The sequence below is a fragment of the Macaca mulatta genome, chromosome 6, assembly GCF_049350105.2.
Source record: "Macaca mulatta isolate MMU2019108-1 chromosome 6, T2T-MMU8v2.0, whole genome shotgun sequence".
NCBI lineage: Eukaryota > Metazoa > Chordata > Mammalia > Primates > Cercopithecidae > Macaca > Macaca mulatta.
The window spans coordinates 155,038,196-155,056,022 of NC_133411.1; the positions used below are offsets into that span (position 1 = coordinate 155,038,196).

Genomic DNA, 17,827 nt, shown 5'->3' on the forward strand with positions numbered 1-17,827 from the left:
CTTTCCATGGAAATGTAAACCACATTAACGTATGCACAATTAGGAGAAAAGAATGGTTCAGAACATGTTTGTTGGACTTACCTGGCACTTAGTAGACATTAATAAATAAACTAATGGACTGGATAAAACTGCTTATCTAAAATATGAACTCCCTAACTAAAAGAGCAAAAAAGGGACCAGGAATTCTCCATTCAATAAACCTTTGAAGTTTACTGCATAATATGAACTAATTTGAAATATCTTGTCAAGAAATTCACTCCACAGAGATTCCTAGAGGGCACAAAAAAGAATTTCTGAAAATGCTTTTAGGCAAAGGACATGACAAAAACAAAAGATAGAAATTTGGAAATAGAATACATTCTCATATTAAGCTCTCAAATCAATGTATAGTTGAAACTATGTTAAATTTTTCTACATTTTTTCTAATTAAGAAAATCACAGAGCATGGAGTAAATCAAATAAAAACTAAAAAAAATTATTACTTACACCCTCATAAAATCCTTTTAGATATAACTTCTCCTTCGCTTCTGCAAGTTTTTCTCGGTCATTCTGGCTCTGAATTTTCAACTCATCACAAATGGTTACTGCGGAAAGATTTCCAAAACCTGGGATTTCAATGACTGGCACCTGCAGCAAACAGCAATCAGAAACGTGTTCACGCCGGGCGCGGTGGCTCACGCCTGTAATCCCAGCACTTTGGGAGGCCGAGGCGGGCGGATCACAAGGTCAGGAGATCGAGACCACGGTGAAACCCCGTCTCTACTAAAAATACAAAAAATTAGCCGGGCGCGGTTGTGGGCGCCTGTAGTCCCAGCTACTCGGGAGGCTGAGGCAGGAGAATGGCGTGAACCCGGGAGGCGGAGCTTGCAGTGAGCCGAGATCGCGCCACTGCACTCCAGCCTGGGCGACAGAGCGAGACTCCGTCTCAAAAAAAAAAAAAGAAACGTGTTCACACTGACTGAACACATAGGTCTACAGGGCACAAGTCCTTTTGCCTCTAATGTCCAATTAAGTCATTTCAGATTGTATATATCATTATGACACTGCCACACATTAAGTAATCACAGAGTGACTAACTTCCAGATGTAAATTTGTCCTCCTACTCTCCACAGGAACCACCCATACTCTGTGTATCAACAACCCCAATGCCCTTCCCCCACCACACACACCTTTCCCAGCATTCTATCCTCCACTGGCATATAATTATCTAAGTAATTCATGCTGAAACTAGCAAAATGATGTAAACCAGGGGTCCCCAACCCCAAGGATGTGGACCGGTACCAGACCGTGGCATTAGGAACCAGGCTGCACAGCAGGAGGTGAGCAACAGGTGAGCATCACCCCCTGAGCTTCACCTCCTGTCAGATCATGGGTGGCATTAGATTCTCATAGGAGCATGAACCCTATTGTGAACTGTGCATGGAGGGATCTAGGTTGCATGTTCCTTATGAGAATCTAATGCCTGATGATCTAAGGTGGTACAGTTTCATCCCAAAACCATTCCCCCACCATACCCTGACAGTCCATGGAAAAACTGTCTTCCACGAAACAAGTCCCTGGAGCCAAAAAGGTTGGGGACTGCTGATATAAACAACTAGTTTCATGGATGGTTATGCTTTTGGTTTACATTAATTCCTCTGGATCTTTCATGAAATGAAAATCATTTGCTAGTAATTTAAAAGTTTTTCTTCTATAGACACTAACATGAAAATACAAGAAACATAAAACAGAGTCGTACAGGATTTTGTTAAAGTTATTATGGTTACAAATAAACATTCATGAAAAGAACAAAATTTTGTCTTTAGAAGCCAGGAAATTGATCATACTAGCAAAGCAAGCTACTATAAAACTGGAGATGCTAAAAAGCTATTTGTTCCCGAACTGCAGGGGCCAGGTAGTAAGAAAATGCTTGTTAGTTTTCCTTTCACTCTTATCTACCATAGCAGGTATCAAATTAAAGTGAGTAAATCCTTAAGCAAACTCTCTCTCTTATTTTCATACTCCACCAATTAATTTTGTTACAAGGAAAACATGTCAGCTCTTCTTTTTTTCTGATAAAGAGATGGATGTGAATATTCTGAATTATCTATGTACTCACCGGCTCAAATGGCAAGACCATGTCATCTCTAATTCCATACTTTGCTCGTAAGGCCTACAGAAAAATTTGCAAGTTAATACTAATGATCAACACTTCACTGGTAGAATCATTGAGAGAAGCAACCTCCAAACTTTCTTAAAACTATTATTTGTTCTTCTCTTCATAGAGGGCAAATTTCTACCTTTACCAAATATCTCAAAAGGGATCCATAACCTTCAAAAATTTAATAGCTAAAGTTATAGTGAACAGCCTAAATGAAACTGCACAGCCAAAAGCAAAAATGTACATAGACATACACCTATCACTTACATTGAGGTTCATATGCCAGATTTCAATAAAAATGTGAATATCAGAAAACTTTTTCAAAATTCTGTGAAACAAATTCAAAAATCAAACCACAGAAAATATATAAACATCAAGAAACAAGTTAGAGGTAGCAGTTTAAAGATAAATGCATAGCTTTTTAGCCTAGTCCCACAGTGTAGTTCCGCAGTACCTAAGCAATGAGATGGTGAGGACAAAATACAAACATGAAACTCAGATACTTACTTGCTTTTTCTTCAAGTCTCTGAGGGCAGCAATATCATCAGGGGAGTCGGAAGGAACACTTGTAACCACACCAGTGCCTATAAAACAAAGTGTGGAATTAATAACTAGAACCAAAACGTGATTACCAAAATATTTCTAGAAATAAACTCTTTACCTTTATCCTCCTTAATAGTCAGCATTGGGAGAACATAGATCACCTTGTATGATGTTAAAGGTGCAGAAAGTGATGCACCAAGAATTTCCTGCATAAGAAAAAAATCAATATAAAAGGTGAATTCATTGTGACCATTAGAATTAAAACTATGTTAATATTTTAAGCCCTGAGAAGCTAGTAATCAAAAATATATGGAAATAAATTCAAGAGCTATATTGTACAATATGGTGGCTAGGCAACAACAATGTATTTTATACTTGAAAATTGCTGTGCAGATTTTTTTAAGATACAGGGCCTTGCTATGTTGCCGAGGCTAGACTGTAGTGGCTATTCACAGGCGCTATCATAGCATTCTACAGGCTCAAACTCCTGGGTTCAGGCAAGCCTCCTGAGGTCTCAGCCTACCAAGTAGCTGGCACTACAGGTGCGCACCACGGCACCTGATTTAAATTTTAATTCTTCTCACCACATAAGTACGTAAGATATGAATTTGTTATTTACTTCAATTTAGCCATTTCACAACGTATATATATTTCAAAACATGTTGTGTACCATAAATACAATTTCTGTCAATTAAAAAATGAATATAGGCTGGACGCGGTGGCTAACGCCTGTAATCCCAACACCTTGGGAGGCTGAGGCAGGCGGATTGCCTGAGCTCAGGAGTTCATGACCAGCATGGGCAACGTGGTGAAACCCCCGTCTCTACTAAAATACAAAAAATTAGCTAGGCGTGGCAGCACGCACCTGTAGTCCCAACTATTTGGAAGGCTGAAGCGGGAGAATTGCTTGAATCAGGGAGGCGGAGGTTGTAGTGAGCCAAGATCACGCCACTGCACTCCAGCCTGGGTGACAGAGGGAGACCCCGTCTCAAAAAAATAAGGAAATGGATATAAATAAAATACACATGAAGTAAAACAAAACACATTCTTTTATACCTACTAGAGGAAAAATAATTATTTTTATTTTTATTTTATTTTTTGAGACGGAGTTCTGCTCTTGTTACTCAAGCTGGAGTGCAATGGTGCGATCTCAGCTCACTGCAACCTTCGCCTCCCAGGTTCCAGAGATTTTCCTGCCTCAGACTCCCAAATAGCTGGGATTACAGGCAGCCACCACCACGCCTGGGTACTTTTTGTATTTTTAGTAGAGACGAGGTTTCACCATGTTGGCCAGGCTGGTCTTGAACTCCTGACCCCAGGTGATCCACCCACCTCAGCCTGCCAAAGTGCTGGCATTACAGGCATGAGTCACCACATCCGTCCAGGAAAAATAATTTTTGATAATTATAATAACTAAATCTGTCAATGTTGTGATGACATGAGTACACTAATACATTGTTTGTGACATTGTATTCCTTGAAGAAAATATAGGAATCCACAGCAAAAGCCACAGAATGTTCCTGTAACTCAGACTCAACAACAACAAATTATTTTTTCTTAAACAAGTCTGCCCAATGCTGAGTTAATGCTGAGTTAATTATACTAGGAAAGCCTGGAAACAACTAAAGCTTTCAATGATAGAAAAAATGATTTAACTAAATATGTTACAGGAACAAGAATGAGTACTACGTATCTATTTAAAATAGTAATTATGAAAACAAAGTAAAAGGATAGTTCTAATTTCACTTGAAAAAATCCTAAAGATTAAGCAATTTTAGACCCAGATTATCAGATGGCAACAAAGAATTTGCAGCTGCTTGCTCTAGCTAAGGAACACGCTTTTCCTTTCCACACATAATTCCCACCCATTCCATTTTATTCATATATATACACATAACCTGCCTTTATAGAATTTGCAGTCATATGGATAACAGCTAAATATTATAACTATTTTAAAGGTTGAAACTATTTTGCAATTTATAACATCCATGTCCCTCACTCCAGAATTTGCTCAAATTAACAGGGAGAAAAGTTTAAGAATAGGAAAATATGTGTGTCCCTAATACTGTTCCCAAGAACTTCTCAGACAAAATTCCAATATTAGGAACTAAGGAGATGTGGCAGTGCTGCTTTTAACAGAAAAAGGCAGGAAACAATTCAAATGTCCATTAATAGAGAATGGTTAAGTAAACTGTGGTACAGCCAAACAATGTAATACTATGTAGCTATAAAAAATAAGAATGAAGAAACTGTTTGTGTACTGACAAAATGATTGCCAAGATATAAATAAAAAAGCAAGATGTGGTACAATGCATATAAAGCATATTGCCATTTGTGTAAAAACAGAGGGACAAAGAGTATATGCATATTCGCTTGTGTATACATGAAATATTTCCATGATATACAAGACATAGATATTACTACCTACCTCTAGAATGGGAAACTTTTGTATCTTTTTGTGTTTTTTGAATTTTGGGACTTGTAAATATATTGCAATCAAATAAAAAGAAAGTATAAAACAAGAAATAAAAGAGTTCAATTTAAAAGAACTGAGATGGTACTCTACTCACATTTTTCTTTTTAAAAAATTATTTAAGATACTAAAGATCAGCATGCACTAAATGGAATTAAACACACTCAGAAATACGGATAATAAAGTAGATGCGGCCGGGTGCAGTGGCTCACGCCTGTAATCTCTGCACTTTGGGAGGCCGAGGCGGGTGGATCACCTGAGATCAGGAGTTCGAGCCCAGCCTAGCCAACATGATGAAACCCTGTCTCTACTAAAAACACAAAAAATTAGCTGGGCATGGTGGCACACACCTGTAATCCCAGCTACTCAAGAGGCTGAGGCAGGAGAATCGTTTGAACCCAGAAGGCGGAGGTTGCAGTGAGCTGAGATTGTGCCACTGAACACCAGCCTGGGCAATAAGAGCAAAACTGTCTACAAAAACAAATAAAAATAAAATAAAGTAGATGAGTTGTGTAACCGTCCAGATTTAACTAATATCAACGAAGACTTTCTTCACACACAAAAAAAACAAAAGCAGCTACAATTCCAAATTTAGTATTACCAGGAATTCAGGTAATAGTATTTTTAAAATAATATAATCTCTAATGCAGCTATTAAATCTCTTGGGGAGGACTGCCTATATTTTTCAACCAGATATTTACCGATTTGAAACCCAAAAATCACATATGCTATCTTCATGATACAGTCATACAATGAATATTACACAACAATAAAAAAAGAACTACTCCTACAACATGTATGAATCTCACAAACATAATGGTAAGCAAAAGAAGCCAGACACAAAACAGTCAGACTGTACAATTCCATTATGTAAAGTTCAAGAACAACAAATAATCTTTGGTGAAGTCAGAGCAGTGGTTACCTTTGGAGGAGAGAAGTGACTACTAATGATATGGACATGAGAGAGCTTTCTGGAGTGCTAAACTGTTCTATATCTTGATTTAAGTGGTGCTTACCTACGTGTATATACATATGAAAATGCACCAAAATACACAAGACGTACACACTTTACTGCATGTACACCTCATTTTTTAAGGTTGTGATGCTCTTTTCTCAATATTCATTGTTGAAATTTTCCTTGAAATGTATGCATTAAAATAAAAAATCTGCTATCCAACTTACCTCCCCCATTAATTCCTTAACAACAGGCACCACGCCATTGTCTCTGGTAAAGCCCTGGTATGACATATTCCTGGCTGCTCTTTGGGTACAGATGAATATATCACCATTCACCGTCTCAAATCCAATGTACTTCATATCAGGACGAACCCAACAATTTGTCTGCCCAAACATGGTCTCAGGTCTGAGAGTAGCAGCCACCAGGAAAATATTTTTACCTTTCAGGCCACTAAGAAAAAAAACAAATATTGATGTAAAAACATGTTGTCAACTCTGTAGCAACTATCTGATGGTTCAGAAATGATGAAGCAATTCCTCTGGCAAACCTACCTTAATTTAGATGGGTATGGCTCAAGCACCTTCAATTTGAGTAAAGTATATTCCTGAGGTCCAACACCCTAAGCAAATAAATGATACAAAAATTTGAAGGAAAAAAAAGACTTGCCTTAAACCTGCTAATCTATGTGAGAGATCTGATTCAAATCCCTGAAATGGGTTCTTGCATTATTTATTTTTTTTGCCAGAGAAGAGACTGCCAGTGGTGTGCTAACCATACCCACACAGAAGTCCGGTATGTTAGGAGAGATTTGGAGTAATTGCCCAAAATAGTGTTTGCCAAAATGAAGGTGAGAAGACACAATCAACACTAATTCCATCCCAGGGCATGTCCCACATAGTAGTCATCAAAGAAAGATACTGGACCAGAGGTCAGAGATAATGTGTGTTCTAAACTTAGTGTGCTTCCTTACTAATGGCTGGATCCAAGGTAGTCATAATCAGAGCCTCTAAGCCTTTCTTTCCTCATTGGTAAAATAAGGATGTTGTGTCGCAGATAGGACTGTCCTGAGGAACACATAAGAGAACGGATGAAAAATGCTTTGAAAAGTCTACAAAGGATTACTGTAATCTAGGATATTGCTGCCATTGGCTATATTAAAACTTTACTGGGTCTTCTTAAGTCTCTCAAATCTTTTAAAATTTTGATCAACTCTCACTTAGATAAGTTACATCAAAATTGAAGGCTGATTTTGAAAATATGTTCAAAGATGGTAATAAAGAATGACACAATCATAGGGAATCATAAGTTCAGATGCTGGCATTGTCATTGATTTTTACTGTGCCATGGATTTAGCCAAATCACTTACTCTTGATTTACTCAAGTATTTCAGAGAATAATGTTAATAATGTGTTCTACAAGAATGTAGAATGAACTTCTAGGCATGGCTAGAAGTACTTTGGAAATAAGTAACAAGGCACATGATCAAAGCAAATATAAATGGAATCTGTGGACACTAAATCTTAAGTCACATATCTCATTACCTCTCCCCATGCTTTCTTTTTAGAGCTATTTATTTTCCAGATGGTGCTTCATAACATTAACACGCATATAAATCACATTGAGAGCTCGTAAAAAGATATTCCTGGGCCCCACCCCCAGAACTTTTGATTCAGCAATTTCGGGGTAAGGCTCAACAATGTGCGTTCCTGTAACAAACTGATGCAGCTGTCCTCAGATGACTCTTACGGTAGCTAGGTACTACACACAATACAGGTAGCTGTATTGATATCCCATCTCCTCTTCATACCCACCAGAGTATCAGGACAATATCCCTCAGCACTGCAAAGAAGTTATTTTTAGGTTTCTATTTCTTAAACTCTGTGGTCATATTAAGGATTACTATAATAGCTACTCTGTTTCATAAATAATCACCTCTCCAGTTTGTCTATCATGATCCATGCAAGGCTGTCCATCTTTTGGAGAATAAATGGTATACCTAAAAAATAAACAAAAAGTGACAAATATTATTATAATATTCACGTTTTATCCTAACATATTTGCCTATGTTGCACCTAATTTCTTACATGTCTTATAACTAAAATTTCTGAGTAGATATCTGTATCTATTATGTATACTCTTATGGTAGTTCCACTGTCAACCTACTTATTTAATGAAAGCTTTCTACCTTCGTCAAAGGTAATACCACTGGAAAATACACACTGATCTTGGCTTTGTGGTACTGAACGAAAGATTATAAAACATAAATTGTCTTAACAAATGAAACTATCAAGGAAGTTGATTATGTAGATTAATCAAGGAAAGTAACTTATTTTCATTTCTTAAGTTATTTTCCTTGATTAATCTACATAATCAACAAAGAATCTTAATTTATAGAACAAAATATAAAATAAAACACAAATAAAATGATTACTTTTCTTCTTGGTAGGGAATACGGAACAGAATCTTTAGTAAGATAATAAAAGCCCACACTCCCATTCTCCCTGGTCATATCTGTCATAAACACGAAGCAGCCCAGAGAAATTAAGACACTGGTAAGGAAAAAAGGAAAACAAAGGATACAAAAGAATAGAAACAAAGTATTTTCAAAACAGAAAGATAATGGAAAAAGAAGGCTACAAGGTGTTTGTTTATTCACATAAACAATCCTCCTGCCCCATCCTCCCAAGCAGCTAGGACTACAGGTACATGCCACCATGCCTGGCTAAATTTTTTTATATAGAGAGAGATGCGGTCTCGTTTTGTGGCCCAGACCGGTCTCAAACTCCTGGTCTCAAGCAATCCCCTCACCTCAGTTTCCCAAAGCACTGGGATTATAGGCATGAACCTCCATGCCCAACTGATTTTTGCTTTATTATGCTCAAGTACAACAAACTTACCGCTTCCCAAATTTAATTTTGTTTCTTTCTCTTAATGTTAAAAATTGCCATCTGACAAATGAATCATAGTAAGGATTAACATCAGTGGTGATGAAGGAACGACGCCAGTCTACCTATAAAAGGAAAATTTTTAAAGGCAATTATTGAGAAATACACAAATTTTGTTTGAATAAGAATTCCTATGAATCAATTATTTACTCTTCTAACTTAGAATCAGATCAACTACTAAAAAAAATTTTCCAAGTTCCACTATTAAAAGTATATCACAATTATTACCTTAATTTACTTAATTAAAGTATGTTTTTAAGCATACACATTTACATATTAACAAACATACAGAAGCTATAATAAATTAAGAAGAAACATTTAATCCTACCTTTATGTATTCCTAAATATTCAAGTTAAACTTGGGCTTCTTCATATTCTTTGAACAAAGCTCCTTTCTACTACTTGTTAATATGTCAATATACATTCCAATTCAACAAACAGTAAAGTATTCAACAAACAGTAAAGACTCATAAGCAATGTTAGGTTCTAGTCTAACAATAACAGTACTAATTCTTTAGTGGCATACAGGGGAAATATATTATTCTAAAATTAAGAGTTGGTCCAAATCTCATATAATCACACAAATATACGGACTTATCTGGGAGATATTGTGGCTTTGGTTATAAACCAACACAACAAAACAAGTCACACAAATTTTTTTATTTCCCAAGGCATATATGTTACATTTATACTATATTGAATTATATTAAGTGTGCAATAAACATATTTTAAAAGGCAATGTATATACCTTAATTTAAAAATATCTCATTGCTGGCCAGGCACAGTGGCTCAAGCCTGTAATCCCAGCACTTTGGGAGGCCGAGACGGGCAGATCACGAGGTCAGGAGATCGAGACCATCCTGGCTATCCCGGTGAAACCCCGTCTCTACTAAAAAATACAAAAAACTAGCCGGGCGAGGTGGCGGGCACCTGTAGTCTGGGCTACTCGGGAGGCTGAGGCAGGAGAATGGCGTGAACCCGGGAGGCAGAGCTTACAGTGAGCTGAGATCCGGCCACTGCACTCCAGCCTGGGTGACAGAGCGAGGCTCCATCTCAAAAAAAAAAAAAAAAAAAAAACTCATTGCTATAAAATGCTAATAATCATCTGAGCCTTCAGTGAGTTGTAATCTTTGTGCTGGTGGAGAGGCTTGCCTCAATGATGACAGCTGCTGACTGATCAAAGAAGTGGCTATTCAAGGTTGTGATGGCTATGGCAATTTCTTTTTCAGAGTCTCGCTCTGTCGCCCAGGCTGGAGTGCAGTGGCCTGATCTCAGCTTACTGCAAGCTCCGCCTCCCGGGTTTATGCCATTCTCCTGCCTCAGCCTCCCAAGTAGCTGGGACTACAGGTGCCCGCCACCTCTCCCAGCTGGTTTTTTGTATTTTTTAGTAGAGACGGGGTTTCACCGTGTTAGCCAGGATGGTCTCGATCTCCTGACCGCGTGATCCGCCCGTCTCAGCCTCCCAAAGTGCTGGGATTACAGGCTTGAGCCACCACGCCCGGCCTATGGCAATTTCTTAAACTAACACAACAATGAAGTTTGCCACATCTATCGACTCTTCCTTTCACAAAAGATTTCTCTGTAGCATGTGATGCTGTTTGATAGCATTTTACTCATAATAGAACTTTCAAACTTGGGAGTGGGCCAGGCATGGTAGCTCACACCTGTAATCCCAGCACTTTGGGAGGCCAAGGCAGGCGGATCACTTGAGGTCAGGAGTTTGACACCCACCTGGCCAACGTGGTGAAACCCTGTCTCTACTAAAAATACAAAAATTAGCCAGGCATGTTGGCAGATGCCTGTAATCCCAGCTACTAGGGAGGCTGAGGCAGAAGAATAGCTTAAACCCGGGAGGCAGAGGTTGCAGTGAGCCGAGACCACGCCACTGCACTACAGCCTGGGTGACAGAGTGAGACTCCATCTCAAAAAACAAAAACAAAAAAACTTTTCCTTGCATTCACAACTTGGCTGACTGTTAGGTCAAGAGGCCTAGCTTTTAGCTCGTCTTGCCTTTCAACATGCCTTCCCCACTAAGCTTAATGATTTCTAGCTTTTTACTTAAAGTGAGAGACATCACATAGAGGCCATTATAAAGTTAATAACTGGCTTCATTTCAAGATTGTTGTTTATTAGAAAACAGGGAAACCTGGCCGGGCGCGGTGGCTCACGCCTGTAATCCGAGCACTTTGGGAGGCCGAGGTGGGAGGATCATGAGGTCAGGAGATGAGACCATCTTGGCTAACACGGTAAAACCCCATGTCTACTAAAAATACGAAAAATTAGCCGGGCGTGGTGGCGGGCGCCTGTAGCCCCAGCTACTCGGGAGGCTGAGGCAGGAGAATGGCGTGAACCCGGGAGGCGGAGCTTGCAATGAGGCGAGATCATGCCACTGCACTCCAGCCTGGGCAACAGAGCGAGACTCCGTCTCAAAAAAAAGAAAACAGGGAAACCCAAGGAGAGAAAGAGGGAAACAAGCCAGTCAGTACAGCAGTCAGAATGCAAACATTTACCAATCAAGTTTGCCATCTTATATGGGTATAGTGCGTGGCAACCCAAAACAATTAGAATAATAACATCAAAGATCACTGAATATAGATCACCATAACAGATAATAAAGTTTGAAATATTAAAATAATTGCCAAAATGTGACATGAAGCAAGCAAATGCTGTTGGAAAAATGGTGCCACTAGACTTGCTCAACACAGGGTTGCCACAAATCCTCAATTGGTAAAAAAATCAGTTCCTGGAAAGCACAATAAAGCAAAAGCACAATAAAAAAGCACATACTTGTAAATGCTTTCCTCGTATTTCTTTATAGACATACCTTCAAACCCATTCTCTTTAAATCCTGAATAGCCAGTGGCGGGAAATAATCTAGCCAATATTCTGCTTCAGAAAATTTTACTATCTCTGTATCAGACAGACCAAGGGATTTCATAATGCCCCACTGGTATTTAGAAGATCCAGCTTTAGCAGCAGCTTTACTCTGAAAATAATGGAGAAAAATAAACTCGATCAAAGAATAACCAACACTCCAGGAAAATGACCCAAGATATTAAAAAAAGGAAAAACCAAAAATTGCCTAACATCCAGGACCACAGTAATTTTAAGTAAATAATCCCATTTGGTAATTTTTTTACATTCTAAAATAATGCTGATACAGCAGAACACTGCAGGAATTAGTTGTACTACTTAGTCTGTCAAACTGTATAGCCAAGATCTCCGCCAAGAAACTGGCACCAACTAAATGGAGGGCAACATAAAGAACTACCCATCATGAAGGTAAGATCTCAGTACCAAACCTTGTTTCTTTTATCCTCATACCACATTTACCTTATTTACCTATAAAGAGGCTATTCACAGGCTGGGCACGGTGGCTTACGCTTGTAATCCCAGCACTTTGGGAGGCCGAGGAGGGCGGATCACGAGGTCAGGAGATCGAAATCATCCTGGCTAACACAGTGAAACCCCATCTCTACTAAAAATACAAAAAATTAGCCGAGCGTGGTGGTGGGCGCCTGTAGTCCCAGCTACTCGGGGGACTGAGGCAGGAGAATGGTGTGAACCCGGGAGGCGGAGCTTGCAGTGAGCCGAGATCATGCCACTGCATTCCAGCCTGGGCGACAGAGCGAGACTCCGTCTCAAAAAAAAAAAAAAAGAGGCTACTCACAAGACTTTCCTCCTTTTCCAAAAATTATGAATATCAAAAAGACAACCAAATGCCAGAAGTTGAAGGTAGGAAATTTGGTTAAATTGTAACACTACAATAAGGCAGCATAAGAAAATGCTGGGGCTGCCAGACCTGCTCTATATGACACTGTGCTGGTAGAAACATGACTGCAGGCATTTTCAAACCCACAGAATTATATACCACAAAGAGGAAATTTTGGACCAGGCACAGTAGCTCACACCTGTAATCCCAGCACTTTGGGAGGCCAAGGCGGGTGGATCACGAGGTCAGGTCATGGAGACCAGCCTGGCCAATGTGGTGAAACCCCGTCTCTACTAAAAATATGAAAATCAGCCGGGCATGGTGGTGAGCGCCTGTAATCCCAGCCACTCTGGAGGCTGAGGCAGGAGAATCACTTGAACCGAGAGGCGGAGGTTTCAGTGAACCGAGACTGTGCCTCTGTACTACAGCCCAGGCAACAGAGAGAGACTCCATCTCAAACAACAACAACAACAACAATAATAATAATACAAAAATTAGCTGGGTGTGGTGGCACACACCTGTAATCCCAGCTATTTGGGAGACTAAAACATGAGAATTGCTTGAACCCAGGAGGCAGAGGTTGCAGTGAGCCAAGACTGTGCCACTGTACTCCAGCCTGGGTGACACAGCAAGACTATGTCTTGAAAAAAACAAAAAAAAAGTAAATTTTATGGTATGTAAATTTTTTAACCAGGATGTTGGAGGAACCTAAGGAGGAATGCAGACTGTGACAAATCTATCTAACTGCATTACGAATATATAATCACACTCAAGGGGAAGGGAAGAAAGGAGCTGATCTAGGCAGTTTTGGAAAACAGTGTGATTAGATTCTAAAGACAAAAAGAATTACACAAACACTGTACTTTAGTCAGTAAAACTATTTCTCCCAGGGGTATAGGCTGGCAATTATGAAACTACTTTACTAGTAGGCTAGGATTGAACAAATAAATATACTATAGGTTATGAGAGCCAAGGGTCTCACTGTTGTAGTAAGAAGTCACAAATAAATCAAGGGAAAATGCTAGAATGAGACCCCTGGTGCTAAAACGGAGCCAGGGGTATCAATATGAACTTACTTTTTAAATAAACATTCAAATAGATAAATAAAAACAGATGTGTATGTATGGCTTAGCAGACATAAATATATTTCCTTGCTCTTTCCACTGCGAGTGCCTAGAAGCAGTGATACCCCAGGCAATGAGCACACCCAGCACTCAGACCTTAGTTTCTGAATACCATTCTTCAATAAAAGAAACCTTGGAGAAGCGGTTGATTCCTTGGTTGAATCGTGGAAAATAAAAGATAAGCCTGGAACAGCTTGTGACACCATAAAGTAAGAAAGTGCTTTGAACAAAGGAAGATGAGGGAATGTCTAATGGACACAGGAGCCAAGCTAAAAAAACTCCCAATGGCCAAAGCTAAAACAATTTGTTTACTCTAGCTTTATTCCAATAAAAAAGAACAATTTGACAACAAATTATGGTGTTGTTAACAACCACACACACACACATACACATACACACACACGCACACAAAAACACAAACCAATAGCCAGGCACAGCGGTACAAGCCTATATAGTTCCAGCTACTCAGGAGACTGAGGTGAGAAGACAGCTTGAGCCCCGGAGCTGAAGGCCAGCAACATAGTGAGACTCTATCTCTTAAAAAACAAAAAGCTCAATGGTATTGATTTATAACCTAAAGAATAAAGCAAATATCCATGAATCCATATGACATAGAAAGGACAGAATAAGTAAGTGGGGGAGAAAAGACAGCTCTTCCTTTCAGAAGAATTATAGATAATAAATGTAAAAAGAACGAGGTAAATAGAAAATCACGATTAAAAGACTACAGTAATAACTGTTGTAGGCAAGATCCACTGATGAATGCTAAAATTAATGAGCAAATATTTAAAAAGAAACACAGTATTATTTCCATGGCTTCAAAAGATTTCTCCCAAAATATATATTAATTATAAAAACAAAAATGAAATCTTTACAGGAGAAAAACCTGGCAGACACCATCTTAACCAAATGATCAATGTTAACATCACCAATAATAAGACATATCAGTATCATATAGTCCCTAATGTTTGAGAAGGACAAATTACCTCTCTAATAGTCTTCCTCCAAATCAATAACCTCAATCTAACGATGAGAAAGCATTGAACAAACTCAAACTGAGGCATAATCTATAATTACCTGACCAGTATTTGTTAAAAGTATAAAGGTCATGGAAGAAAATGAAAGATAGAAAAGATTAAGGAAACATAGTAAGGACACATGACAACTAACTGCAATGTGGGATCCTGGATTGGACATTGGAAGAGAAAAGGAAATTAGTGAAAACACTGGTAAAATCCAAAAAGTCTAGAAAATACTACCGTACTCATGTTAATTCCTTAATTTGAAAAATAGTACCATAGTTATATAAGATGTAACATCTCTATACTATCTTGCAGTTCTTCTGTATATCTAAAATTACTTCAAAAAAGAGGAAAAAGGCAATAGGAAGTCAGAAAGATAATTTTTTTGTTTTGATACTTTAAAAAAATTATCTAGTACATTTTATGTGTTGGGCACTGTGCTAGTACTGGGAATGCACATATAAATCAGAAAAATATAAAACTTCAACCAACATAAATATCAACCACTATCAAACCTTTTTTCCTTTAGCTTTATCCTTAATTATGGTATCTTCTGTTTTAACACTTGTTTCTTCCTCTTCCTCTTCTTCATCTGGAAAATCAGGGGGGCAACCATACAGCTCTATTTCTCTTTTCAACTTATCAGCACATGCCTACAACGAACATTAGAGATAATGACGTTCAAAATTCAAGGTAGACACAATTTCAGTTCTTTACTGTTTTATTGCCAACTAAAATTGATTCTGAAATTTTTTGCAATACATTGATACATATGTGGCTCCACTACAGAAAACTGAAACGAAGGCTGGGAGCAGTGGCTCACACCTATAATCCCAGCACTTTGGGAGGCTGAGGCAGGCAGATCACTTGTCAGGAGTTTGAGACCAGCCTGGCCAACATGATGTCTCTACTAAATATAAAAATTAGCTGGGCATGGTAGCACATGCCTGTAATCCCAGCTACTCGGCAGGTTGAGGTGAGAGGATCGCTTAAACCCAGGAGGCAGAGGGTGCAGTGAGCCAAGATTACACCACTGCACTCTAGCCTTGGCAACAAAGCAAGAATGAGCCCCATGTCTCAAAATAAATAAATAAAGGTATAAATCATGTACCTCAAAATTCACTAATTTATAAATTAGTATTTTTTTATAAATTAGTATTTTACCTCATTTACTCACAAGCATTTATTCAACACCCAGAATATTCAATATAGTATATTATATACTGTATATATTAGATGTATAAAGATATAGGAAACATAATGTGTTATCATTTTGGATAACATTAATAACACTGTTTCTCAATTTAAAGATTACTGTCACATATACTCTATTAGTTATCATAACAACCCTACCAAGTAGATAGGATAGGCTTTAAGTCAGAAAACAAACAGAGATGAAGTGATTTACCTTAAGGTTATATACACAGCTAGCAAAGTTACAGACTTAACCCTGGACTTTCCACTCTAGCTCTTATCAATTATACCACAATGAGTACACTGTCGAAAACAAAGATGACATCAAGTAAACACTGTTAAAGTTATGAGAAAAATAAGAAATACAGAAGTAAAAAATTTTTAAATGGAAAAGTCTCTTCTATCTAGAAGAATTTCAACCACTAATACAATAATAAAAACAGGCAAGGATGTTTAAAGGATGCTAAAACCACTGGGTTATTGAGTAACAGGACATTCAGAGGCTCTCAAAGTGTTATCCTATAGATTACTTTTTAATTTATTTCTTTTTTTTTGAGATGGAATTTTACTCTTGTTGCCCAGGCTGGAGTGCAATGGTGCAGTGTGGGCTCACTGCAACCCCTACCTCCCGAGTTCAAGCGATTCTCCTGCCACAGCCTCCAAAGTAGCTGGAATTACAGGCGCACGGCACCATGCCTGGCTAATTTTTTTATTTTTAGTAGAGATGGGGTTTCACCACATTGGCCAGGCTGGTTTCAAACTCCTGACCTCATGTGATCCTCCCACCTTGGCCTCCCGAATTCTGGGATTACAGGCGTGAGCCACCGTGCCTAGCCTTACTTTTTAATTTTATAGGAGGAAAAATCACCTTTAGAATGAGGAAACCTGGCAGGATTAACTTAATTTCACTAAAATGGGACAAATTGCCACTTTATATGCTTTTGAGGTGATACAATGGGAAGTTTATACCTCAACAATGAAGTATTCTTGTCAAAATATTTAGCCCAACCCTAATCATGAAAAAACCAACAGAAAACTCGTATCATGGGACATTCTACAAAATAACTAGCTTAGACTTCAAAAACATCAACATCATGAAAAACTACAAAATAGTGAAAAGAATGGATAACAAGATGCAATGTGTACGCCACAAAATAAAAAGTGAAAAACAGCAGAGCATGGTGGCTCATGCCTGTAATCCCAGCACTTTGGGAAGCCAAGGCAGGCGGATCACTTGAGGCCAGTTCGAGAGCAGCCTGCCCGATATGGTGAAACCCTCTTTCCACTAAAAATACAAAAAATTAGCCAGGCATGGCACCAGGCACCTGTAATCCCAGATATTCAGGAGGCTGAGGCAAGAGAATCACTTGAATCTGGGAGGCAGAGGTGAGCCAAGATCGCACTCCACACCACTACACTCCAGACGGAGTAACAGAGCAAGAATCCATCTCAAAACAAAAAAAAAAAGGAAAAACAGAAGGAAAGGACATTTTCAGTCTACAGAAATTTGACTACAGATTAAATGAAGATGGTAATATAACATCAATGTTGAATTTCTTGGAGGGGATAACAGGACTCTGATAATACAGAAGAATGCCCTTATTCTCAGAATACATGCTAAAGTATTTAGCAACGACATGTCATGATGCCTGCAACTTTCTTTCAAAAAGTTCACAGAAGAAGAGAGAGAAGGGGGAGAAGGGCCAGGCGTGGTGG

At 38.6% G+C, this 17,827-nt stretch overlaps 1 protein-coding gene across 2 annotated transcripts in view; it reads right to left on the bottom strand.

Annotated features, from left to right (window-relative positions):
- The window catches only part of LARS1 (leucyl-tRNA synthetase 1), a 67,966-nt gene that overhangs the window by 37,915 nt on the left and 12,224 nt on the right, over positions 1-17,827 (bottom strand). For both annotated transcript variants that reach the window (XM_028849818.2, XM_015141125.3), the window contains 10 exons: positions 15,433-15,570; positions 11,884-12,045; positions 9,012-9,124; positions 8,047-8,110; positions 6,666-6,733; positions 6,339-6,564; positions 2,802-2,889; positions 2,648-2,724; positions 2,099-2,152; positions 487-627 (listed from right to left, as the gene is read on the bottom strand). In XM_028849818.2, coding sequence (XP_028705651.2) covers positions 487-627; positions 2,099-2,152; positions 2,648-2,724; positions 2,802-2,889; positions 6,339-6,564; positions 6,666-6,733; positions 8,047-8,110; positions 9,012-9,124; positions 11,884-12,045; positions 15,433-15,570 — 1,131 coding nt within the window. The remainder of the gene's footprint in view (positions 1-486; positions 628-2,098; positions 2,153-2,647; positions 2,725-2,801; positions 2,890-6,338; positions 6,565-6,665; positions 6,734-8,046; positions 8,111-9,011; positions 9,125-11,883; positions 12,046-15,432; positions 15,571-17,827) is intronic.